The 24,389-nt window shown below is 48.1% G+C and overlaps 14 protein-coding genes across 14 annotated transcripts; 7 read left to right on the top strand and 7 right to left on the bottom strand.

The window, feature by feature from the left end:
- Positions 1-304: 304 nt before the first annotated feature.
- Positions 305-1,203, top strand: RhiXN_04502 (Nascent polypeptide-associated complex subunit alpha, muscle-specific form; the record flags this gene model as incomplete). Its single annotated transcript, XM_043324319.1, has 3 exons — positions 305-407; positions 461-959; positions 990-1,203. 3 exons carry the CDS (start codon positions 305-307, stop codon positions 1,201-1,203), a joined length of 816 nt encoding a protein of 271 aa, XP_043176738.1.
- A 31-nt stretch (positions 1,204-1,234) lies between these two features.
- On the top strand, positions 1,235-1,665 carry RhiXN_04501 (Nascent polypeptide-associated complex subunit alpha, muscle-specific form; the record flags this gene model as incomplete). Its single annotated transcript, XM_043324318.1, has 2 exons — positions 1,235-1,554; positions 1,608-1,665. 2 exons carry the CDS (start codon positions 1,235-1,237, stop codon positions 1,663-1,665), a joined length of 378 nt encoding a protein of 125 aa, XP_043176737.1.
- A 292-nt stretch (positions 1,666-1,957) lies between these two features.
- Positions 1,958-3,521, bottom strand: RhiXN_04500 (E3 ubiquitin-protein ligase CCNP1IP1; the record flags this gene model as incomplete). The annotated part of the gene is made up of 9 exons (XM_043324317.1): positions 1,958-2,461; positions 2,523-2,614; positions 2,668-2,698; positions 2,770-2,842; positions 3,098-3,133; positions 3,182-3,191; positions 3,245-3,313; positions 3,375-3,386; positions 3,443-3,521. The coding sequence occupies 9 exons, from the start codon at positions 3,519-3,521 to the stop codon at positions 1,958-1,960; spliced, it is 906 nt and encodes a 301-aa protein (XP_043176736.1).
- Positions 3,522-3,687: 166 nt separating this feature from the next.
- Positions 3,688-4,680, top strand: RhiXN_04499 (Fe-S cluster assembly protein DRE2; the record flags this gene model as incomplete). The annotated part of the gene is made up of 3 exons (XM_043324316.1): positions 3,688-3,850; positions 3,900-4,523; positions 4,619-4,680. The coding sequence occupies 3 exons, from the start codon at positions 3,688-3,690 to the stop codon at positions 4,678-4,680; spliced, it is 849 nt and encodes a 282-aa protein (XP_043176735.1).
- A 93-nt stretch (positions 4,681-4,773) lies between these two features.
- Positions 4,774-5,865, bottom strand: RhiXN_04498 (Zinc finger HIT domain-containing protein; the record flags this gene model as incomplete). Its single annotated transcript, XM_043324315.1, has 3 exons — positions 4,774-4,953; positions 4,998-5,226; positions 5,459-5,865. 3 exons carry the CDS (start codon positions 5,863-5,865, stop codon positions 4,774-4,776), a joined length of 816 nt encoding a protein of 271 aa, XP_043176734.1.
- A 159-nt stretch (positions 5,866-6,024) lies between these two features.
- RhiXN_04497 (tubulin-specific chaperone A) lies at positions 6,025-6,545 on the top strand (the record flags this gene model as incomplete). The annotated part of the gene is made up of 4 exons (XM_043324314.1): positions 6,025-6,089; positions 6,148-6,284; positions 6,323-6,408; positions 6,462-6,545. The coding sequence occupies 4 exons, from the start codon at positions 6,025-6,027 to the stop codon at positions 6,543-6,545; spliced, it is 372 nt and encodes a 123-aa protein (XP_043176733.1).
- A 122-nt stretch (positions 6,546-6,667) lies between these two features.
- On the bottom strand, positions 6,668-7,366 carry RhiXN_04496 (Core histone H2A/H2B/H3/H4; the record flags this gene model as incomplete). The annotated part of the gene is made up of 4 exons (XM_043324313.1): positions 6,668-6,752; positions 6,810-6,943; positions 7,007-7,146; positions 7,204-7,366. 4 exons carry the CDS (start codon positions 7,364-7,366, stop codon positions 6,668-6,670), a joined length of 522 nt encoding a protein of 173 aa, XP_043176732.1.
- A 585-nt stretch (positions 7,367-7,951) lies between these two features.
- Positions 7,952-9,277, top strand: RhiXN_04495 (RTA1-like protein; the record flags this gene model as incomplete). The annotated part of the gene is made up of 8 exons (XM_043324312.1): positions 7,952-8,065; positions 8,122-8,281; positions 8,343-8,407; positions 8,469-8,609; positions 8,658-8,717; positions 8,774-8,959; positions 9,016-9,128; positions 9,187-9,277. The coding sequence occupies 8 exons, from the start codon at positions 7,952-7,954 to the stop codon at positions 9,275-9,277; spliced, it is 930 nt and encodes a 309-aa protein (XP_043176731.1).
- Positions 9,278-9,492: 215 nt separating this feature from the next.
- Positions 9,493-10,158, bottom strand: RhiXN_04494 (uncharacterized protein; the record flags this gene model as incomplete). The annotated part of the gene is made up of 2 exons (XM_043324311.1): positions 9,493-9,892; positions 9,947-10,158. The coding sequence occupies 2 exons, from the start codon at positions 10,156-10,158 to the stop codon at positions 9,493-9,495; spliced, it is 612 nt and encodes a 203-aa protein (XP_043176730.1).
- A 283-nt stretch (positions 10,159-10,441) lies between these two features.
- On the top strand, positions 10,442-12,093 carry RhiXN_04493 (uncharacterized protein; the record flags this gene model as incomplete). Its single annotated transcript, XM_043324310.1, has 2 exons — positions 10,442-11,771; positions 11,807-12,093. 2 exons carry the CDS (start codon positions 10,442-10,444, stop codon positions 12,091-12,093), a joined length of 1,617 nt encoding a protein of 538 aa, XP_043176729.1.
- Positions 12,094-13,622: 1,529 nt separating this feature from the next.
- RhiXN_04492 (Fingers domain of DNA polymerase lambda) lies at positions 13,623-14,757 on the bottom strand (the record flags this gene model as incomplete). The annotated part of the gene is made up of 5 exons (XM_043324309.1): positions 13,623-13,871; positions 13,935-14,008; positions 14,059-14,068; positions 14,127-14,465; positions 14,512-14,757. 5 exons carry the CDS (start codon positions 14,755-14,757, stop codon positions 13,623-13,625), a joined length of 918 nt encoding a protein of 305 aa, XP_043176728.1.
- A 1,240-nt stretch (positions 14,758-15,997) lies between these two features.
- On the bottom strand, positions 15,998-18,449 carry RhiXN_04491 (GMC oxidoreductase; the record flags this gene model as incomplete). Its single annotated transcript, XM_043324308.1, has 12 exons — positions 15,998-16,006; positions 16,058-16,394; positions 16,447-16,574; positions 16,631-16,806; positions 16,860-17,079; positions 17,128-17,196; positions 17,295-17,537; positions 17,588-17,747; positions 17,816-18,020; positions 18,072-18,236; positions 18,288-18,367; positions 18,421-18,449. The coding sequence occupies 12 exons, from the start codon at positions 18,447-18,449 to the stop codon at positions 15,998-16,000; spliced, it is 1,821 nt and encodes a 606-aa protein (XP_043176727.1).
- Positions 18,450-22,515: 4,066 nt separating this feature from the next.
- Positions 22,516-23,021, top strand: RhiXN_04490 (uncharacterized protein; the record flags this gene model as incomplete). The annotated part of the gene is made up of 2 exons (XM_043324307.1): positions 22,516-22,624; positions 22,663-23,021. 2 exons carry the CDS (start codon positions 22,516-22,518, stop codon positions 23,019-23,021), a joined length of 468 nt encoding a protein of 155 aa, XP_043176726.1.
- An 895-nt stretch (positions 23,022-23,916) lies between these two features.
- RhiXN_04489 (uncharacterized protein) lies at positions 23,917-24,291 on the bottom strand (the record flags this gene model as incomplete). The annotated part of the gene is made up of 2 exons (XM_043324306.1): positions 23,917-24,230; positions 24,282-24,291. 2 exons carry the CDS (start codon positions 24,289-24,291, stop codon positions 23,917-23,919), a joined length of 324 nt encoding a protein of 107 aa, XP_043176725.1.
- Positions 24,292-24,389: the final 98 nt, after the last annotated feature.

Raw genomic sequence — 24,389 nt, 5'->3', positions numbered from 1 at the left:
GGACTCTCCCGTTGGCCGAGGAGCAGCAGCAACATACCGGTCGTCTCGAAAATTAAATGAAGCGCGGTTTTCTCCCCCGGTCCAGGTCGCCTGAAAAACCCCGCCAGTCCAGCAATGTACCATTGATCACACGAAGCTCTTATGAACAGCACTCGGACCTGTCCTCCCCCGAAGTGCACATTCCCCTCGTTCCCCCCGACTCCCAACCTCTCCTCGATCAACCCAAACGACGACCGATCACCTCAAATTCCGACAACCGGGGTCGGCTCTGCCTGAGAGCTTCTATTTCGCAGAGGTGCTGAAAATGAAAACGAGCTCTGAACGCACACAGGGATACGTCCGGAAGATTAACCAACTCGCTGAAGATTCGGGACTGGCGTATTGGGTTGGGTTCATGAAAGGCCGAGGTGAGTTTCCGGCATTTACCTTTACTCTCTCGAGGAAACTCACGATTGCACAGTTAAACCTGGTCCCGACCCTCCCAATACCTCCAACCCAACCTCCCCGAGTGCGCAACACTCCACATTCGGGCCCCACGGTCCTGGGACGCGACGCCAGCAACCACGCCACGTCTCGGGCGGATCCGTCGGCTCAGAAGTGACATTTGCAGTCAGACCGGACGCATACGTCGCGACCAACATCTCCGTCCGCTCCAGCTCGCCTCCTCTCTCGGGTGCCCCGCCGCCCTCGCTTCCTTACCCCTCGCTCGCCAAGGACATTGGGATCCGGTCCGCCGAGCCCCGGACCAACGCCGCGCCCACGCCCGGAATGAAGGCCAAAGTCGGCTCCATCGGGCTCTTTTCACATATCGGGCGGAAAGCGAGTGTGCGCCGGGAGAGGGACAGATTGGTCATGCAGCAGGCGCGTAAACCGCATGCGCTGCGGAATCGGGCTCTTTTCACATATCGGCGGAAAGCGAGTGTGCGCCGGGAGAGGGACAGATTGGGTGCAGCAGGCGCGTAAACCGCATGCGCTGCGGACCGGGGCAGCGGCGCGCCTGCGTACGGCGAGCTCCCGGTCGGTAAACCGGTCACGCTCAGCGCTCCGCCCACAATACCCGGTGGACCGCGCGCACGACCAGACAAGCGTGGCCCGGGCGGGAGTAGGGGGGGAGGGGAAGAGGAGGGACCGACGACGGCGCGTCGGACAGCGGACACTCGTATGCGCATACGACGTTGCATCCTCACCCTCGAGCGAGCGTGATCATGATCGGGGGCAGAGTTCGTTCCAGACCATGTCGCCCTCGGGCGACGGCCGACCAGTCTCGATCCGCTCCCTTCGTCAAACGGACACGGCGTCGTCACTCCGATTTACCGCCCCTGTCCCCCAGCCAGAGCGGCGGGATGCGGAGCCCCGAGCCGCACTTGTCGTCGTATCGGGATCGAGAGGGAGTGTGTACAGCCGGGATAGCTATCGTGATCGCGGGAGTCGGGCCAGTTCGGCAATGGGGTATGCGAATGGCGGAGGTAGCGTCATTGGGCACGGTGGTGGTGGTGGAGGAGGAGGGGGAGGGAACATTGAACTTGCGATGTGTTTCCGCATGTGGACCGGACTGTGCTGCAGGGCTACCTGGATCGTGCGGGTGGCCATGAGATCGATGCGATTAGTGCCTATTTGGAGGATGAGAGGCGAATGAATGGCAGTGTAGGGCACGAGTACGGCTGAGCCAGGATGGCTGGGATGGGGATGGGTGGAAGGAGTATTATAAATTCAGTACGCCTCGTTCAGACACTTCACCTCTCGTTTCATTTCGTTTTTTGTTCGTCTCTACTCTTTTTCTTTTTCTTTTTTTTTCACGCTCGTTTTCGTTTCAGATCAGACTCTTGGATCTATTGTGAACACATAGTAGTATCGGTACACCCCTCGTTTCGTTTTCTTTTTGTGAATCAAGTGCGATCATATTGGAGAGTAGTCTTTTCGTTTAGTTTTGTAATACGCTCGAACGGGTCTGGCGGGTCTAAAACTTACGAGCTTTAGCAAACGCGCCGCCACACTCTGAAATACACTCGCCTCTCTCCGTGATCGGTGTCCGAGCCAGAGATCGAGGCGGATAGCGTGCGGTTTGGTTGAAAGGCTCTGTTTCCTGTGCCGATGACCGAGCGACGAGGGATGCCAGTGCCAGCCGAGGCAGAAGAGAATGCGCGAGTAGGCTGGGGATCAATCCGCCGCCTGAGAGCTGGGCTTGCGCTTGGCGGAGGGGAGTGCGTTGGACCTTTCGAGCGGTGAATGCATGACGAGGAGGCGAGAGAAATGGGAATGGGAATGGGTGGGAAGAGAAGAGGTAACGTACCCGATTAGCATTCATCCCACCAGCAATGTCTCGTAACCCTCCCGCTCCCTGTTGCTCAGCAGGCGATGCCGTCCGATTCATAGCCAACTGGTGAGCTGCCTCGTTCGCAGCGGCCGTGGCCAATGTATCAGGCGCTAGTATAGTCTTTCGCTTGAGAACGTCGTATTGGGACTGTTTGCTCTCGCATGAGCAAGCGGCAAGCAACAAGCGACTCGGAGCCAGGCGGACATACTTTAAGTTTTTGGTATTCTTTGTCTTTTTCCCGTGTGGATTCTGCAAGGTCCCGGCATTTCCGGCGTTCGGTTTCGAGATCTCGCTCTACGCCTGTGCAAATGATTGGTCTGAACTTATGAGACGGTTTAAACGCGAGAACTTACTGGTGAGCTTGTTGTTCAGCAAACTAATTCGCTGTTTGCTAGTCCCTCGAGTATAAGCGTAGTTTATGAGGGATAATAAAGCAAGATTTTACCTTCACGCACGACGTTATCTAGCTGTTTCTGTAAATGCGCATTCCGTTCGTTGAGGTTCTTGAGAATCGCGGCTTGGAACGAGCTAATAGAGCAAGAGAAAGAGAGCTTATACGGATAAAGAAGCGAATGTATGCGCGGAAATACCTTTCTTGATGGATTGGTACTGCCAAAATGCAATTGCTCTACGAGTAGACAATGAATTCAGGATGGTACGGAAGGATATAAAAGACAACCATACGACTACTGATTTCAAGGATGACCGAGGGACTTAGCCCGGATAACACCGACTCGTAGAAGCTCGACAAATCTCCAGAAAAGGAATAAGAGTAACACATACGGTTTTATAGTCGTTTGTAGGATGCAAAGTGCATACCTAATTTAAATTCAATACCGAAAATATAGCGAGGGAAGAGGCACCCACACTACATCGTCTCTATGGAGCCCATTTAAGAAACGAAAAAGTTGGAACAGTCAAAGCACTCACGGTTCAGGTAAAGCAGAATCGCATGCGGGACAGATTTGTGGGTCCCGAACAACTCGTTAGCGCAATCGACTTGAATTCAAACAAGGCATGAGCTCTTCGGCATGTGAACCGCTCAGTCTGGCGAACGTACCACAAAAGATATCTGTGCTGGCGCATCAGCACAATTAACATAGTCTCTAGCCGCGTATAAACACTCACGGGAACAATTGGTAACAATCGCCTTGTCGGTCAATACCGTCCTACAAGTTAGTCGATTGCACTTTAGGTCAGTCTCCATTCTTGGCCAATCAGCAGAAGCGAAAGCCAGATGGTTGGCGATTTTCAAATCGCCTCCACACCACTTTGCTTATGAATCGCTACATAGCCACTGATGGGCTCCGAGCGGATATCTTTCTGCCTCGGCCGACCAGCAAGGTATTCGGATTGCTTACTGTACCACCACCATGACTACAGCTGTTGGACCTGCTCTAGTCGTTGGATCTCTCGGAACTGCTCAAGATGGACGGTACCAGTCTTTGATCACTGAACTGGCTCAGAGTGAAGAGCTGAAGTCATTGGGCTCCGGTGCTGTGGAAAGGCAGATATTGGATCGCATCCTTGACGCAGGTGAGTAATTTTCACCGTGGCTCACGATCTAGATTTACAAGAAATAAAGGAACCGTATTGTCGCCCAAGTACTCTTCCGCACACGTCCTTTTGACCGAGGCGGATTATGCAGCCGCCGCAGCCCAATTGCATTTCCTCGCAACAACCCTAGCCAAAGCCATCGTCCCAAATGGCAAAGTTCACTTTACGAACCCCCCGCAATCATTCGAGTCAGATGTACGCGCTGCTGGATTGCAAGTCGTTTCTCAGACGAATGGGACTTTGGTAGCGCAGGCGCCAGCCACTGCAGCTGCAATCAAGCTTCCAAAGAGAGACAAGGCGGCCAAAGCAGCTTTGTGGGCCCTCAACGCCCCTTCAACGAACACGATTGACCCGGATTCGTTGCTGACTGCAGCAGACAAGGCCAGGCCCGTACCGACTTGCGAACCGCCAACCGCGAATGGCCCTCGTCGAAAGCGCGCGTGCAAGGGCTGCACATGTGGGCTGGCCGAAGTCGAGGCCGCCGAGGCAGTTGTGATGCTGGACGGGATGGTAGACGGAAATGCGCGTGCTGTGAGCGGAGATGAAAAGGCCAAGCTCATCGCGGCTGCAAAAGCCGCTCCGAAAGCTACGAGCAGCTGTGGAAGCTGTTTCTTGGGAGATGCATTCAGATGCGCTAGCTGTCCTTATCTTGGTAAGCTCTCGTTTCTTTACTCATTTCTTATGACGCTCATCATCTTTTATGACTAAACCCAACCCTTTAAACGATTACTGACAAATACTCCGTAGGTCTTCCCGCCTTCCAGCCAGGCCAAAAGGTGGAGATCGATGCTGGGATGGATGATATCTAGGTGTAGAGTTGCTGTTCAGTTTTGGGACCTGGCTTGGTTCGTACTTTGTATCGTATATGTTAACAAGGCATATTGCACTATGGTTATTGCTATCTAGCTCTCTCCGAGGCCTTCATCTACATCCTCGGCGCTCTCATAGCCCCCTAAAATCCCAATTCCTTCTTCCTCCGAGCCTGCCCCGTGACTTACGTCCGAGTCCGACTGGCTATCATCTCCATATCCGACCAGCCCTCCAATACCAGTGTCTGTCTTTCTCTTCTTCAATGGAGGTTCCTCCCGGATCTCAACCCCATTTTCGCCCAGCTCACCCAACCTACTTGCCAGAATACGGTCTTTGAAGCAAATACGTCAATGGTAGGATATTCGACCATTTCTTGTCCCTTTAGGCACTCCTGCAGCGACCTATTGGGGTCAAGTGGGTAAAACACTTTTCGAATTTTCGGCCTCGCAGCAGCGGATGTCGAGCCCAAGCGGATAGCAAGTGTAGGTGCTTGATATTTGGTTTCTTGTCCCGGAAGTTTGGTTTCGTGCGATTGTGTATAATATCTGTGAGCCATTTGTGGTCATCAAGCTTAGTATGTCGGCCGGAACGTCTGATTTATGCTTAAGATGTGAAGCAAGAGAAGTCTCAAGGGGTGCAGACAGATTATTTCTGTGCGTGAGGATTCGGATAGGCTGTGAGCCTTGGAGATGGAAAATAAATTCTACTGTTAGATTGATCGTCTTGTTCTGTTCCAAATTAAATTTAGTTAAATACATATGAGCGCAATATACTTACCTAGGATCCCAGGAGCTCTGATTTAGCCTCCTCTTTTCCATCCCTTCTGCGACAAATTGAATCTTGATGTCCCTCGTAGCAAGCTGGACCCTCAAGGCCTCTAACTTTGGACTCCTCCCCTTCCATTTCCCCTTCCCTTTGCTCAAATCCCTCCCCCAAGTAGCAACATTCCTCCCCAAATCCTCCAAGTAACTATAGTCATCCGCTAGGGCTCCCCAGCCATACTCATTCATGGGGACATATTTAGCCTTGTCTCTTTCGCCAGAGCAGTTGTCTTTGGATTTATGGGATTTAGAACAAACAAGGGAGCATGTTTTTACGCTGCATCGTGGACAAGTATACTTTGAAGGTTGAGAGCAGAGCGCACATTGACTGACAGTAGATGGGCCAGGCACCGGTTCAGACATTTCGCTAAGAACCAAATTTTAACAGTCGACGTCAATTTCTGGGGCTTTGACTTTTAAGATTCAATTCCCACTCTCACGTGATCGAGTCTGGAATCTCAGCGCGCGTCAGAGCGTAGCTTCGTTATTGCATTTATCCCAATCGTTACTCTCGCCACCACCATGAGTCAAAGTGACATCGATAATGTTAGGAGGCAAATGAAGATCAAGACGGGATCTGTTAAACGGTATGTGTCCGACCGACTTGTTCCTCTTGGACGCGTTGGCCGATGGTTCGATGGATAGGTTGTGGAAAGAACACAACATGTACCGTCAAGAGGCTCTGCAGCTCAAAAGCAAGTTGGACAAATTAGTTGCTGAAGGGGCTGATGAATACGATATCAAGAATGCCGTACGTCTCTCTCTCTCTCTCTCTCTCTCTCGTGTGTTGTCCTTATTGCTCATTTACTGGTTTATTTAGAAAAAGATATTGAGGAGGGAGAAAAGATGATTCCCGACTCGGAGAATCGATTGGCTAAAGCGATTATTGAGTTGCGCGAGCTTGTGGTAAGTTCATTCGTGGCTTGGTGACGAACAAACGAACAATATTCGGGAAATAGGTCTACGCACGAACAGTTCCGGCATTCGAGAATGATCAAGACTTCTTAGCCGCCGAAACTCAGTTGGAAGAGGCTAATGTATAGATGTAGATGCGTATATAGACACGACTAGAATGGATATCGATAACATCTAGCTTTTAACTAAATCCTATTATACATGACAGAACTAAAGCATAAATACCCAAAATCCCAGAACATAACGGTATTTACATCCGACCTCTAATTCGTCGAGCGAGTTGAATATCTCTTTGCATGATTGTTACACGCTTGGCGTGAATTGCGCACAGGTTTCTGTAGTGGGGGTATGGTGAGGCAAAGAAGCACGCGGGGATAAACTGGGGGACGCACGTGTCTTCAAAGAGATGTACAAGGTAGGCTTCAGTTGCTTCTTGGAGTGCCAAAAGTGCCGAGCTCTGCCATCGAAGTCCGGCGGGGTAGCCTCCGCCTGCTTGAGTAGTCATGTCCTGTGCAACCTCGCGGACCTGTATGTTACCATATCCAGTTAAAGAATAAATTAAGCAATAGACCAGATAATTAAAGCTTACCACACGGGAGAACGGCAGTTTAGCTATCAACAGGTCTGTCGACTTTTGGTAACGTCTAATTTCGCGCAATGCGAGCACTCCAGGTCTATACCGTCGTTTCTTTTTGGTGCCTTCGTCGTCGTCGCCATCCTGTTGCTTTGCTACCGCCCAATGAGCCTTCAACTAATCAGTACAAGAAAATAACTATTTTGGCTCACATTTAGATTTTGAATTCGACGTACTGCTCCTCCTAGGGGGCTTCCCACCTGTACTCTTGCGGGCCGTCGCTGTCTTCTTTCGCGGGGGTGTAGTTGCATCCATATCCTCATCTTCGTCCGAGGGCCTAGGACGGCGCTTGGATGGACCAGCTTCAGATTGCATTGTAGTTACCATTTTCGATAGATGTGGTCGGTTGACGTCGAGCTGGGATCAACTCCCGAGTGAGCGGTTTGTTGACATGTCACGTGAGTACGCGCCTGGCCCAATTGATCTTCGACCTGTCCTTGCGACTTGGACTTGAGTTCGTTTATAAAGCCAAAGCGAATATGAGTATCTATTGCAATGGTAAGATAGCGGTATTTTGGACTTGAGTGATGGCTTATGGTCTCAATGTGTGAGTACAGCCAGTAGCAACCACACTTTGCTCTGTAACTCTATTAAAAGAACTGTTCTATAGGGATCTGCTGTGTAACAAAGTGCATACAAGTAGGTTTACTCATTATCCCACGTTCTTATACGCTCCAAAAGCAAAGGTATTGCACTTTTTATGGAATCTGCCCCGAGCGCGCCTAACACTGCCACAACGGCTATTTTAAGGAAAGATAATTTATAAGATATCGCATTATCCACCGGGGCCCGAAAGCTTGCCCACACGGTGAACTCGCTTGGCAATCAGCTTCATCGTGGTATAATACTCCGAGTGGCTCGGGAACATATTGTCCGGCCCCCCTTCTCTTCCTCCGCAATATGCTTTCTCTGTCTTTACTTGCTCTACTTGGCGTCGTCCAAGGTGCCAGGACTGGCCTCCCACCACCCGGAGATCCATTCATTGACCCATACAATGATCCGTACAATCCGTTGGTAAGTCATCATGTTATCTATGCAACGTGTTACTCCTATCGACCGAATTCTTTCAGAGGTACATCCCCTCAAATGTCTTGACGGGTGTGAGCTTCGGACTGTACTTCATCACTGCTACAGCTCTCGCGCTGTGTATGAGAAAATGGGGAGCCAAGTGGATGTTATGTCTTGTTATTGGGTCTTATACCTTTTCGGTGGGCTTAGCACTAAGGTTTGGTATGTAGCGATATCCATACATGCGCGTATCAGTCGGCTAATCTTTTACTTGGGCTCGTAGGACTGGCAAAAAATCCCCATTCAAAGGGAATCTACATTGCGGAATACCTTTTCGTTGTCTTGTCGGTAAGTCTTCAACCTGGTCTGTGACCAAATGACTGTATACTAATTCTGAGAATGAGCGCAGCCGTGCGCTTTCCTAGCAGCGGATTACATTCTTCTTGGACGGCTTGTTACCCATTTGAATGCGGGCCAGTACCTGTTTATTCGCCCTGACCGAGTCATGAAGATATTCTTGGCCTCCGATGTGTTTAGTTTTGCCGTTCAGGTACGTAACCATTTTCACTTCCGGTTTTGTTACTGGACGTCTTCGTAGGCATGTGGAGGTGGCATGTCAACCACCAACGACCCAGACAAACTCCGTATCGGGCAAAAGGTAAGTCCTTCCGCTGTTTAACGGATAGCCTTTGTTGGTTATTGACACGGACACAGCTCTTCTTAACAGGTCTCGCGCTGCAATTAGCTTCGTTTGCACTCTTCAGCGCACTCTATATCGTTTTTCTCATTCGCGTTTACAAGTCTGCCCCGGAGATATGGCATCACGACCCTCCTGTCCCCTGGTACAGCAATTGGAAAACCTTGGCGGCTGCACTCGCATTGAGCTGCGTTGGCATTTTGGTACGTCATCGAGCCTGCTATTCCTTTCGACGTCCATTCAATCAGTGTACACGTAGATCCGATCGGTGTTCCGCACCATTGAGCTGTCTGAAGGTTTCCGAGGACACCTGGCTACGACCGAATCGTTGTTCTATGGACTGGATACGTACCCATTGTTTGTTGCTGTTGCGTGAGTCATCTTCCCGTTAACTTGTTCAAAAGATGTTGGTGCTGATTACGTTTGATAGCATATACGTACCATTCTGGCCTGGGCGTTTTATCACCCGACCCGACGGTGAAGCTACCAGGAGAGGTTCTCCGGTTGAGGAAAAAGCATAAGTCCCTTGTAGACTGTGCTGAGTTTGCCTTTTTGCATTGGGCCATTCATGTGACGTGATAGATTATTGGGATAGTAGAGTTAGTAAATTAGGACACATATTTACATGTTCAAAACAGCCATATTTGGAGTGATTGAATGCGTGGGGGTGGCAAAACTAATCGGCCTTTGTACGTCTCGACAACATCTCATTACTTCTGGAGTCGTTTTTGAAAGTTTATAGATCTTGTAAGAACGAACTCAAACTATTTGAGCCAGCATTTTTGTTTTGAGCTTCACGGGCTTCGCGTTCGCGGTTACGTTGTAGCATGCCCTGCAATCCACCTTTTGCCTTTTGCCTCTTATTTGTAGTGCTCTTTGGTGTCGACTGAGTGCCCGGGCTGATTTTGGGCTGAATAATCGCTTGGGGTTGGGGTTCCACCTTCAAGGGTTCCACAGGCATCAAGGGCCCTAAATCCGTACTCCCGGCGGCGCTGTCTGCCGGAGGAACCCATCGGCCAAAATTTGACGTTCTACGAGCAGCTCTGACGCTCTGAAATGTTGCTCTCGTCCGACTCTCAGGGCGAGGAACCGAGGTGACGCTTCCGCATACATTGCATGCCTTGACTATCGCCTGGCTTTGAGTTTGTTCTCCTCCTCACTTCTGTTCATGATAGACGCATAAAACTTACCGTGCCACGCGGATCGAGCCTCTTCCGTGCAGGGATACATTCTCACACTTTGAACATGATATCGGCGTTAGAGCGGGGAGTGAGGGATGAAGTTTTCGGATGCGATTTGCGTGGTGTATCGATAGCTTTGGTGACTTGGGGAGGACATGTAGAGCAAGTTGTTGTCGATATGCTATAGTTTCGGGTGCGATAGGGGTTGAAGCAGAGGTCATAGCGAGATTAAGATGGTCGAACCGCACGTGATGGTCTAGGTGGCTATCGGGCCTTCCTTTGTTCAAATTCCATTGTTTGACGACGATCCGACATCTCTGGGTCTTGTACTATTTGGGCACAATGGATTTCGGTGATGATATTTCTCGATTAAAAGTGGGAGGGAGGACGATCCGTATCGCCAGTAATTTTCGACACCCTCGCTGCCTGCTTTGTACTCCTACGCCCTCTCGCATAGCTTCGAACATAGAACATAGCAGATTAAACATTCGACCACAAAAAGCAATGGCGGCTACGTTATCTCGCCAAACCTCTGCTTCTGACCTAAATTCACAATATCGGGGTGCTGCTAGTGAAGCGATCCCACCATCACCCAAGTCGCCTACTTTCCCAAAGGGTCACTCACTCAAGGGCTCACTTCAGATCGCTGCAGCTGCCTGGCTTGGCCGCGGAACAAGTCAGACATCACAATCTTCTGGAATTAAAAACATGCAAATATCCGACCCCCGACCGACAAACCCATACGATGTTGCTGCACGAGCTCCAAGTGCATTAGGAAATGGGCCCGCTGTGGTTCGTACGCCTCAACACGTACACACTAACTCCTTACCCCGCACCGGGACACCCAATGAGAAGGATGAGCCTGTTAATGAGTATCCCGTCATCGATATCCGCGCACCTGTCCCCGTCTCTCCTTCCAACGCAACACCACCACTTGTAACCAGTCGGCGCGAGTCACCTCCCCGCCGCGAATCCCCCGTTCCTCGACGCGACTCACCTATCATGCGACAAGAGTCGTCTGTCCCAGGCCGCGCTTCGCCAGCTCCGTCTGGCTTACGCAGCCTGCATACGTCAAAAAGCCATTCGCATCTTCAGAGCCCACCACGTGTTGTTCCATTACCGCTTAATTTGGCTTCGAGTCGCCAACCTTTGCTCCGAGCAGCGCTCAGGCCACCCTCGCCGACCAAGTCAACCAGCTCCAATGGGCAGTATCTCCCGCTTCTCCCGCCTCCTCGCCAAGCATCTGTTCCGCCAAAAGATACACCCCCGACTTCCCCACTCCCACCTTTCCACCCGGTCCTCTCTACTGTGCCGACTCGCCCTGTCGTCCCATCTCAGGTAATTGTACAACTCGAGACGTCTACTCTGGCCCAGCGAACGACAGTGGCCACTCTTACCGCCCGCCCGTCTCGCCTGGCCACTTACCTCCAAGCCCTCGTGCCTACAGCTGGCAGCAAAGAAGCCTCGCTCGACTCTACCTTTTCGTCGCTCTTCGCTGCACACCTCGCTCAAGCAGGAATCGTTCCCCAACTACAAAGCTCTCAAAATGGCCCAATCCACATCTTCCTTGATCGCCCAAGTGCACCATATGCACACATTCTCACTTACTTGCGTTCTTCGGGAAGCGCTCCAGGAATTTTGCCCCGTGCCGCATCGCTCGCCCTCAGTACTGAACCTGCACGAGTTGAAGCACTGTGCGAGCTTCGTGATGAAGCTAAATATCTTGAACTGACGGAGCTCGCCGAGTTGTGTGACAAGGAGTTAATTGCACGGGCTCCAAGACTCCGGAACACCGTTTCCTCGTCCAGTTTACGAGAATTCAAGTTTGGAAGCGGTCGGATGGGAACACTCCACGCACCTCTGGATTAGAGGCCCTCGAGTCGAAGCTCAAGGATTATAAATTCGGTACACCAGGTGTTGATTCTTTGCGAGAAGAGGAGGGTGAGGCTCAACAGGCTGTCGAGGTACCGCCTATTGTGTACGAAAAGCGAGGTTCACATTCAGGCATGGTGACGACTGTCCCTCCCCGGAATGTACAGACAATAAATGCCAAGGTCGGACCACGAATCCTGAGGTCACCGCCATCTCATACAAGAATGCGCACGATTAGTGAAGTGCAGTACGTTGCCTCGGAGGATGGTAGACTCTGGGTCTAAAAATAGTGACCGTATTTGGTCGGCTCTTTTACATTATGGCGAGTTGCGCTCTCCCTCTTTTACATTATGGCGAGTTGCGCTCTCCCTGGGACTGAATCGCCCTTCGCTAACCAGGTGCTATTAGATATTACACACCTTCGATTTCACGACTTTCAACGATTTTTTCATGACATCGTTCGCTTTCTTCCGCTTTCCTCAACCCGGCCAAGTCGCATTTGTTTTGTCTAGTTGAAGCCCACAGTATCTATAGAGTCTTAATTTTCCACGTTTGCAGACACGATCGTTACTCTTCTATTTGTATCATTACCCACTGTATGACCTCCCATTTAATTTTGTGCTTTTTCGATAATCGCTGTAGTATAGCCCCGCGATCGCATTGTTCAGACAGGATGTTGCAATAAAGTCAATCGATGTTCCACGTAATAAGAGAGTTATGGTATACAAGACTTCGTGATGCAAGGCATCAAACACAGCAATGGTACACCGACTTTTGAACTCACAAGAGGCCTACTCATGAGGTTACCTTATCTCACAAGATCCTAGACGTCCGCGTTTCTAAACTCGGGCTCAACGTACTTGAGGTTCAGCTTCGAGAAGACCTCTTCCTCGCTATACGCCACGATCGGCTTTGAATCTCGCAGACGTGTTCTAGAACGATGGAAAATGTGGCCAGATTATCGAGATCATGAGGGGGAAATCAACATCCAGCGATCATCCAGGGACGGAGACAATAAGGCACTCACATTCCGCCACTATCGAATTTCAATCCCCTAGAAGTTGCACTAAGATAGAGTGAACCAACAAAAAGTAGAGAGCACATACTGTTGCTTTGCGTGAATCCGAAGATCACGTTCAAATTGTTTAGAGCCAGTCCTGGTGGGTGGACATATGCGTTAGGGTTTAATGCGAATGTAGATCTTAGTAGGCTTGCCATCCAACTACAGCCGTCCAGTAAACGGGACATGGAGCAAAGATAAGATCTACCCGTCGATGGAGGGAATCTTTGTGTTTGAGGATAACAAGCGCTTTGTCCAGGACATCCATACATGCGCGTCTGGGACAAATGGTCCATCAAAAGTCGAAATCAGGATAAAGAGGAGCAAACTGACGATCTCGTTTGGTGCCCATGTGTACCTTCATGGTTTGAAGTATATGCGGACTGATCTAGTGTCCTTATCAATTAAAACAGCACGAGCATATAAAAGAATTCGATATGCACTGAGGACATGTTTCACTATACCACTGGTTTTCAATCGGTCGACAAGCTTGGTGCATAAGTGCCGTTCCGTGCCTACTTCTGGATGTGTGAAGACTATATCGATATCATTACTGTAGGGTTTCCCCCGTCTGTAGCCTAAGTTGATAAGCTTGATTCCAGCGAAATATAGAGTAAATACCTCCACAAATCGTATATTCACAACCTAGTTGAACTGCCGATAATTCGCCAAAAACACCGTTTGCGATAGCCTACCTCTTCACGTGGAATTCTGAGGGAATAATCAGTACACAAAAGGACCAAAGCAATGATCTTACGTAGTGTTAAGTTCATCATGCAGCTCGAGGGCCGCAGCTATACCTAGGTGGGTACCGGCCTCGACTTTTGCCCTGTAGAACTTTCTAAGATCCTCAAGGCTTCTACGACCTGCTGCATAGTGTTCTCTCGCCTTAGCTGCACCTACTCCATGTACTTGTGTAAGCAGCGATAGTACTTGGAATCGCTCTGATGCTGCGGCTTTTCGTGCTTCAGCAATATTGCCAGTTTTTAGATACTCTTCGATCTGCGAACCTTCAAATCAGCACTTGTTCAAGTTTACGGCCACATCTCCCGACTTGACACTTACGAGTTTCTGGATCTTAGGTCCTATATAGGGCAGATTTCGTGTATCTCTGGTATCCTCGATTTTTTTGGGATAAGCTGAACGAGTGGCTTAGGCACCAAATTCTACGGAAGACTTCCACAAATACCTTTAACAGTCTGCAAAAAAGAATCGTTTAGCCTGATATTGGCAAATTGGCGCTTGAACAATCCTTACGGCGATAGCACGAGAGTAACTTAGCTCACTGTTGAATTCTCCTTCCAAAAATCGAGCCTTCACTAGAGTAGCAAGCTCCAGACATAGTTCTTGATTCGGACAAAATAGGGGGGAATGGCGGTGTGTCGAGAGAGGGTGCTCGTGGTCTCCGGAGCTCTTATGATCGGGACGAGAGGCTCCAATAGAGACGGAATCTTGAATAGTATCCATTGTCGTTCTAGCAAGTGACCCACGACGACTTCCGGCGGCTGTCTTGATTGTTTGGAACTGAGAAAAAGGTAACAACTTTTGCTGTGCACACGTCCGAAGCCATTCAGGTGATACAATGTGTTTTGTATTCTAAACCCGCTTAGCATCTCCCATTAAATCGAAAGAGAGTACCCACTGCGACATCCCAAGACACGTGTCTCTCCAACCGTCTCCTCATTGTCAAACGTGTAATAAGAACAGAGGCAAGTTGGGGAACACGAGACAACTTGGCACCAGTGCTTTGAGCTAATGTGTACATCTCTCCTGTTTCCTTTGGGTCAAGTTTAGCATCTATGATATGTAAGGTGATACCACTAAGAGCTTGTGATTCCGGTGGCGGAGTAGGACACGGTGAAGTTGATGGTGATGGTATGCGAGGCATGAAGTCAATTCGTTACAGTATTAATTACTTGGCTAGTATAACTGGACAGGATCATCAGGATGACGAAACCGTGTCATATCAACGCAATATTAATTGGGTTAAAAATGTACAGTTCGTACCAGTGAGGACCATTACAAGCCAATATACCCGTATTCTACAGGCGAGCACAGCACCAAGCTCAGAAGTATAGAAATAGGCCATGACGCACCAAAGGTAAGTGTCACGGGGATGCTCACCAATCAAAGACAAAGAAGTAATACGGTAGGACAACTATACCAAATGAGAACAAATTTAGGCCACTGGGGTGCTTGAGTGTGCCTGCCAGTCACAAAAAAATCGTAGCCGGGAAATTTCTTGATGATTAAACCTGAACGAATGGTTATCTTAATTTTGCTTGTCGCGTTCACCCAAAAGATACACTCACAAATGAGAATTTGCCGGTCAGACTCGGGCAAATGTTTTTATTACTATGGCATTTATTGACATTCCATGGCCATGTCTCGACTTTGTGATTAAAGCCGAAGCGGTATGCATACAAATAAAAGTGTACAGTAGTACCTATATAATACAAAGTCGTTCGTCCTAACCCTGGACCACTTGAAGGAGGCGGATAGAAAATACGGTTGGTGCGGTTCATGAGGAAGTCATGTGCACGAATCGATGATATGTACTGTAAGAAGCACTAGCTGGGTACACTTGGATTTTTTTATGTTTACCTCGTCAACATGCCTCCCTTCACGTGCCTGTGATCATGAGCTCGAGGTATGAGGGCCGGCCATAGCCTCGGTAAACTCAAAAGTGATGCTCGTATCTTGTCTAGCCATTGCCCAATCTTTCCACGACCTGCGCTGGCCTCCGGCTGGCTGGACCTTTTTTTAGTATCAAATAGATGAACCCAAACCCAAACCGGTAGCCAGTATGCATATTTGAAGTGCATCGTCCCATATTAATGGATCAAACTTAAGCCCACCTGGGCGAATCTGAAATTGGAGTTTCATTTGGGACAAGCACGCCACCAGAAGATCTAGGTAATTAGTTGCATAGATGGTAAATGCAAATGAATATGAATACAAGCAACACGCTTAACAACTAAAATCGTACTAATGTATGCGGATAAAACTCGGCCAAAAGTTACAGTCAGGATAGTCTTAATAGCTCTGACTTCTACAGCGATTGCCGGCATACTATGATTTACCTGAACCAGTATCGAAACAACCCCGTTCCTCTTCTATGCCAGTGTCTACGCCGACTATTACATGTGTATTATCAGACAAGCCATTCCAATCAGGGTGGCCGTTACGAAAGGCACGGCACCTTTAACACCAACACCCGAGTTCGAGTTACTGGTAACCGCAGCACTTCCTGTTCCCCACCCATTGGCTTTGGCAGTGCCAAGAATCAAGTCGGCTGCTTTCTCACTAATTGTGTATATCGGAGTCGTGATGAACATTCCAGGGATTACCGGAAATGCGCTGGCATCTACTCGCAAGTTCTTGACGCCTCGCAATTGGAATTGACTGTCGAGCACGGCCATACTGTCATTGTCGGCACCAATCTTCGCCGAACAGCATAAATGGTGACCGAAGACATTTGCTCGTAAAAACTCCCAGAGCTGTTCGTCCGTTTGGTACTGGGATCTAATTCAGGGATCAGTATACATACGACATCGTGGCTAATTCAGATCCTCACCCAGGCCAAGTTTCTTGGACAATCCAGCGGTTAATCTGCGGGGTCGAAGCAATGTAACGACGGGACTTTTGTATGCTATCACGTATGATAGTGAGATCTTCGATGCTCTCGGGAGACCCGAGATAGTTCTAAAAAGGAGTGAGCACCTGATGTTATCTGGGATTGAGGGTGCAGGCATATATACCTTGTTAATCTCCAACTTATCCTGAGGATCAGACCCCGTCAATCGCACCCAGCCTTTGGAGCGCGCGTATGCTTTCAAAAACGCATTGTTTATACTATCCGGAGAGTTCAAGCCATAGTCACGACCAAACCCACGGTAGTAATGTGTGAAAGCTCCGGGACCCCATATAGACAGTACTTAAAAACTCAATTCAGCAGCGAACCAACGTAGAGAATAAAAGTCGTCTTACCATCAAGATGCGATAGGCTAGAGTTCGACTTAAACTTTTCTCCCCATAGAGCAGCACCCAGAGAATACACATTCGTATGATTAGTCGCGATCCAATCGGCCAAGCATGGATCCGTTTTCGGATCGTCGCCGAAGAGACAACCAAGTGAGAATATTGTGTGCGTATGATTCAGCTTCCATACAAGCGTAGCCTCCATACGGTCTTGAACATTCTCGCCCACCTGCTATGTATTTGAGTGAGCTTGTAATGGACCTAAAGAAGTACTCACTCCAGGTAAATCAACCAAAGTTGAAATCCCAAATTTGCTCAATTGTTGCGAAGGTCCGATTCCGGATAACTGTTTCAATTCATGAATTAGTCATCACCAGTCCATGGGATAATGCAACTCGCCATTAGCAATTGTGGTGTTTGGAAGGTACCTGCGCTACTGATCACTTCGTACTTGGCTGTGTATGTCTTCAAATCTAGAGTGCGCTTTCCCGAAAATTGGCGCGCAACGGGGAGAAGGTATGGACCGGAGGCAGCTTCGACACCGTACGCTTGCAGTGAACCATCAGAAGACTTGCAAATGAGAATTCTTGTAGCCATAGTCTCCGTTTGAATTGTAAGTTTATCAGGGAGTCTCGTACGGACGTCGACAAGGTGGTCGCGGGTCGATGAACGATTTCCATATTGGTCCTGATCAAATTTTGTAAGTTTTAGTAGCTAGTTGGGGTAGATGTAGGTACCCTTGTGAAGGTGAGCATCGCCGATCCTGCGACACCATCGCTAGTTAGGTTATTCCAATCTGATCCGCCAACCGCGGGGACAGAGCTCATCAAGGTGCTCATGATAGTTCCAATCTGCTCGTCTGCATACTTGGGATCATTGATAAGATTGAGTGGCCCGCTGGGTGACGGAGGTCATATTTGCTATTTTCAGACATATGCAATAAAAAAATCGGTCAAGAAACTCACGAGTTGGTGGACAACCAGCCGTCATAACCATAGCCCAGCGATTCTCCCGCCTGCTTGGGGACGTAGAGGTTTTTTTCAAGTCGCGTAAGGTACTTTTGCATTGACGATGATTTCCAAGAGCTATCTCCCGTTATGTCTGCTATATTATCAAAATCCCAGTTTTGGGCGCGCATATGAATCAATGCATTGTGAATAGTGGATCCGCCTGAGGTATTATGTTTCAGCTTCAGTTAACAAGTAAATATAGCCATCCTACCAATGCCCTGGCTACGGGGGTACCAAGCCGTAACATTGTTTGGGGAGGTATAATGGTCAACCTCGTAATCAAGTGCCAACTTTTCGTCCTCAGTCGTCCGCCCGAAGTAGAAAGGAATCGTCACGTTGTTTTGATATGAGTCCGGCCCAGCTTCTAGAAGTAAAACTAAGAAATAAATCAGCTATAAGCTCCACATAGATAGAGGACAATCCTCACCTTTATATCCGTTAAGTGCCAGTCGGGCTGCTAGTGGCCCGCCTCCAGCCCCCGCTCCCACTACAATATAATCTAAGAAGCTGAAACATTATAAGGAAGCCCAAGAAACCCTAGTTTACTGATTAATACAGACCATATTGGCTGTTCGTAGTACTGGGGCATGCTGGAGGATCTGCTCCGATAACTGGTTCGATGGCAATAGAAACGAAAAGGCCAATCAAGGCTGCACTGATTTTTCGCATTCCCTCTATTTAGTAACCGAAAAGTCAATTAGAAAAGGTAAAGAATGTCGACAGAGGGAGCAGGGGTATCGAAATGGAACTGGCAAAGTCCTGGGGGCCGCATGAGATCCTAAATATACCATTTTCTGCCTCTCCGTAGTTACGCCACGCGTTCTATGGTCATTTGCTCTGTCAACAAGCTTCTGGGCAGGACTATTGGAAGTTAACAGGGCCGGAAGTTATGGTCAGAGGTAGTATGAAATCAATTTCAAGGCTGAAGGACATATATGAACTTAGTGAATGAAATAGTATTGCATACAATGACACCATAAATACATATTCAGATATTCATTGAGACCTCGTTCGGACAGATGGAGCATTGGAATACAGTAGAACTATATCGCCTGCTCGTGCAACAGTCGAATTGCCCGCCGCTTTTATGCAAGGGGTGTCCACTTAGGAAGCAAACCCTGGAGATGAAACATTGGCAAATACACAGGGCAGTTTTTGCCCATCTATTATATTTTGGGATAGCCAAGAGTTGCCAGTGGTTAGCTTTGCGTGGGTTACGGCCTTCTGGTTCCTGTAAACTATGAACATCCGTTAGTATGGTTTGGACCGATTCGAGAGCTTGAACCCGCATGGGGCATATATTGAAGTCTCAATGAGGGAAAGGTGTTATACCATATAGACTTTTCCAATGTCTAGCGGCAAGGTTGGCAACTAGTAATCTGCTAAGAGCAGCCTTCCATTTAGGTAGTTATAGCTCGTATCATCCTTAACCTATGGTTAAAGCTCCAATTTTTGGGGTATACTTAATCACAACGGCTTTTCAAACTTCATTAAGGCCTATCAGTACGCATGTACCCGGTTTATATATCTTAGTTGTCTGCAACTAACTCGTAGATATCTGTCAACCAACTAAAGCCGTATATGATCCACGTTAGCATTATAAATGAAGAATTACCATTTTCCATTTAGGAACAGTGTCTACAATGAAATGACGACAGAACAATACACCGCTGTCGAACACTTGACTTGACGCTTTTCAAACTTCATTAAGGCCTATCAGTACGCATGTACCGGTTTATATATCTTAGTTGTCTGCAACTAACTCGTAGATATCTGTCAACCAACTAAAGCCGTATATGATCCACGTTAGCATTATAAATGAAGAATTACCATTTTCCATTTAGGAACAGTGTCTACAATGAAATGACGACAGAACAATACACCGCTGTCGAACACTTGACTTGACTGCGACTGGAAGTACAGGAGCCCAAGAAGTCTGGGCCCAGATAGCCAGATAATGTGTGCTTATTAATAGAGGCAACACTTGCTATGATTCGTACATACCAGTGACCTTCTAGTGGTCAGCTCATTTGCTATCTGTGCTCTGAACTCCCCCATTGGCTGAACGTAGCTGTCAAGATCTTGTAATATTAGGCCGCAGCTAGTTTCATTTGAAGGACTGGGAGAGAGGAGAGGAGGATTATTGATTGATGGCCCCTGTAGAAATTTTTGGTTGCTACTCAATGGCAAGACATTGCTATTTTAGTATAACCCCATATATGCATTACAAGCGATTTCACCATAATGTGAAATTATATTTTATTTCTGTTGTACCGTCCACGGCCTGTACCACACTGACTCATGTTCCTAACATTTCATGAGTTAACTAACGTTCTAATTAGTAGATCCAGAGTTGTAGTAGTGAAACGTCATTCAACTCCTGATTCGCCAATTCTGGTGCTTACTTTAACGGGACTGGCTGGATTGTCGTGTAAAACCATGTACAATGAACACCACATATACTCGCTCATAAAAGGGTATTTGAATATCATGAATATCATTGTAATTAGCCAATCAGCCCCTACTCGCAGTGGTCAAAATGCCCGCCGGCTGACGGGGGTTGTACTAAATCTAGGACACGCTTTGTCTGGGCGCTTATACCCCCACCCTGTAGTTAACTACAATCACTGAACCCAATACCGAGTCGACATCTCCAGCAACTATGTACAAGAAACTACTGGTATACATCGTTCGTCACGGGGAAACAAATGAAAATAGGATGGGAATTATACAAGGCCAGATAGATACCCAATTGAACGAGGCTGGTAAGCACCCTTATTACCCTATGTGAGAAGTGATTGTGGGGGTTGGACTTACATTTGGATGCGCCAAGGTAAATCTCAAGCTGAATTAACAGGGAGAGGTTTGAAGGATGTAAACTTTGTCAAAGCATACTCCAGTGACTCGTCCCGGGCAGCCGATGTGGGTACCTGCATTCATATCTGGAAAAATGGTACTTATTGGGTTGCGTGTAATCTATATCAGACAGCTCGGGCGATTCTAGCTTACCATCCAGACTGTCAGCTTATTTTGGATCCTCGACTAAGAGAGCGCGTGAGTAACTTAATCATTATATGAGCAACATTATCTATACAGTATGTTAGTATATGGGGAGCCTCTCCGGAACAAAAGCTCCGTGAAACGACCACTCCCTCCAGGAGTGGAGACATCAGAGTCGGTGGGGGCGCGAATATTACAATTCTGGGAGAATTCCATAATCCCCTTGTGCTCATTATCGGACATTGTATTGGGTAACACTGGAGATCTTAATACCGACCCAGGAGCCCCGTCGTTGGCCAGCTCACCGAGTCATTCTGCTGACTCCGAAAAAACTACACACCCCTGCTGTCCTTATTGTCTCGCATGGAGCGACTATCAGCAAAACTTGTCAATCAAATTTTTCTGAGGAATTACGGTTACGAAGTTGCTTGTGACATGCGGCATGGCATTTACAACACTAGTATCACTATTCTACGCATGACTGCCATTGTAACTATGTGGCCACCAGTTTCGGATGATGACAGAAGTATTGTGAAGGAAGGCAAACAATCCTTGGTTTCGGTGACTGGCGAGCTGATTGCTTATGCCTCAATATCTCATTTGATTCGAAAGAAGGGCGTTGTCGAAGATAATGCAGATTTATTGGGGCAAGGAAGCTTATAGCTTGGAGGGTCATCACACAGAATTACTGAATAAATTGGCTGTATTCTAGTTGGGACTTCCATGTATTGCTGCGCGTTACAGAGAGGATTGAATGTATTATCGACTCGGACCATAGCTCATGAAATACAAACTGGGTTTGTTCCATACGTGAAATGACATGGGTGGATATAACATCAAAACATCAAACTTGTGTTAGGGATGTGTTACAAAGGCCTTGAAGCTAGTCGGCTTATGTTGTGCCCATTTCGAATTTCTCGCGATCAGTACGTCAGCGCTAGCCACCAAAACTTGGATTTGGAGTGGACCACGACTGACACCAACTATGTCTTTCCAGAATCGAAATTTGTATCACCTGCGCGTGAATAAGCATACTGTTTTACCTCTCTATCTTTATTTGATGAGAACATGTAGATTGGATGTCCCGGCGTATTCTGAACGAAATTATCGCGGACCTGAAGCCCCTGTAAGCCGATATAAAGTAAGATAACATTAGGTCGACTGAACTGAACATATCGGTGCATCGAGTAGAATTGGCCCTAAACTAGTGAAGGAAAGTCATATCGGTGCTTCTGGTCTAAGTGCTAGCGCAGCAAAAAGGCAGGACAGTCGGTTGTCGAAGTGCATCGCGGAGGTAAAGTACATTATTTTGATGTTCGATCGTGATTTAAACCGAGTGTATCATCGAAAACTACCAGTTTGCATATTTTTTGAAGCCAGCCGAATCCTATGATCTATTGATTAAGTAAGCTTCTTGCTGCACTTAATTCAATGGAAGGATTGATAGCATATGTATCAGGCACGCGATTTTGTCGCAGTCACTGCACCACTGGAGCCATTCGAGTTACCTGGAGAAGGTCTCCTGCTCCAGAGGAACCGAACCAGAGAGTGGCAAACCCCAAGAAGAAGCAAGGACCCAAGGCGAAGCCCAGACCTAAGAATCAGCAACTGCCAGAAAGCGAAAACGCATAGGGAGTGACGAGGAAGACGCGGAAATGTCTGATGCTTGGTCGGACCTAGATGAGGAGATCTCCAGTCATGACGACGAGGCCGAGATTGCGCCCTCGGGAGCAGCACCTACACGAAGGTCTACTCGGCTCAAAAGTGCTCCCCGCGCTCATGAAGTTGACGAGGAAATGCAGACGCAGTTGACATCGACCGTCCTAATGTACAGGACCAATCGGTCCCAGTTATCAAGTCGGAACCTGATGATGCGGCCGGCTTGGAAAACCTCTTAACTATTAGCGGACGACGAAATCCCGGCTCCATTATCTCAAAGTACAAGTCCCCCCATGATAACCTAGTTGTGGAACCGGAGGAAGAAAAGCCGAAGCAAGAATTGCGATTAACTTATACTGGATACATGGTCCCTAGTCGATGCTTGTGCGTCATCGCCGAACCGTGGCCCGATTTGCCATCTCCGGCCCAACTTGCCTCTCAAGCTACTAAACATAACTCCAAGACAGTCGCTTCAACTTCTTTGCCTTCACACCTCTTTTGAGGACGACGCACTCTACGGTGATGCAGACGAGGAAGGCAGGGGTATCTAGCATGCCCGCATCACATTTTTCATTTCCTTGTATTTCACAAGCTGTCTTCGGTAAATGTTCTTACAATGGTTCTGTGGGTTCGCGTATCTACCTAAGTATCAGGTACATGGCACGCTGGCAATTTAGCTGCGCATATAACCTATTTTCATTTAGCTACACACAGCATTCAGATACTTAGATACGACTGTGACAATATCATTCATAATCTGAAGCTTCATCGTCTGGAGCATATTTTCGTTGTAGTTCGTTCAATTTGCGATTTCTTCTGCTCTCCTTATCTGGTAATAGACCTTTTCCTCCTCCACGAAATGCGTGCCAGTTCGACTCGATTCTTTTCACCGCGCCCCAGGTTTCTACATGGTTCCATCGGCCAGGGGGGCGGTCTCTGGGTAGTCCCATTCCCCTTCCACACGCCAACCGCGCTCCCGTGCAATGAGACACAATATATCCCAAGTGCGTTGTGTTGTATCCGAGATATATGGGAAATCTGATTCCACCATTAAGCGAGTGGGATCGCAGCTTTGAATCAAGTCCAATACAGCGCCAGAGTTCGGGCGGATATTGATAGCAGTAGGACAACGAGAGATATACGTTGTGATGGGTTTTCTAGACACAAAAGACATATTCAATATAAGGGCAATAACAGCTCGGGCCCAGGCCTTACCTCAATGCTTTTCCAAGTCTCCCCACTAAGAGTACAGCTATGCAAGTCGATGTTGATCTTCTCCCAAGCTTCCCCATGTTTGTGGCGCATGTTCTTGAATAACTCGATTGTGACACCACTCGCTTTAACGCTGTGTAAGCTTATGTTCTTTCCAAGCTCCACAGCGACTGCAATTTGTGCCTCTAAATCGCGAGTTGGTGCTCCTGGGGGACAGTAAAAGGAGAAAGCTTCAGCTCTCCTTCGTTGGCGGGGAGCCGCACCCTAAAGGAGCGATCGACGCCGACCTCGCCTAACATAGTTGACGATGATAGTTGAAGATTCTGCTTCAATTCTGATATTACATCTTTGAGGGGGCGGGGAGGAGGAAGCGAAGAAATGACGGCTTGGAAAACATCTTCCTGTTTCTCGCTTGGATTGAATAATCCACGGTAGTGTTCCTCAGCTGGGAGAGGTGTGTCTAGTATCGAAATCCTATGCGACCACCATGGGTGGTATCCTGAAAGAGGTTAGAGGTGACCCTGATCAATGATCCCATAGAGCCACATACCAAAACACATTACGACCCGATCACCCATCCTGGCCCCCAATTCCCGACTTTTGCTTGATCATCCGCATTAGAAGACATTGCACATATTTGACCGAGTTGCACCGCCTG

Source organism: Rhizoctonia solani, chromosome 1 (genome assembly GCF_016906535.1).
Source record: "Rhizoctonia solani chromosome 1, complete sequence".
Lineage (NCBI taxonomy): Eukaryota > Fungi > Basidiomycota > Agaricomycetes > Cantharellales > Ceratobasidiaceae > Rhizoctonia > Rhizoctonia solani.
The sequence above is the reverse complement of the archived record's forward strand: the minus strand, read 5'-3'. Positions and strand labels throughout refer to the sequence as shown.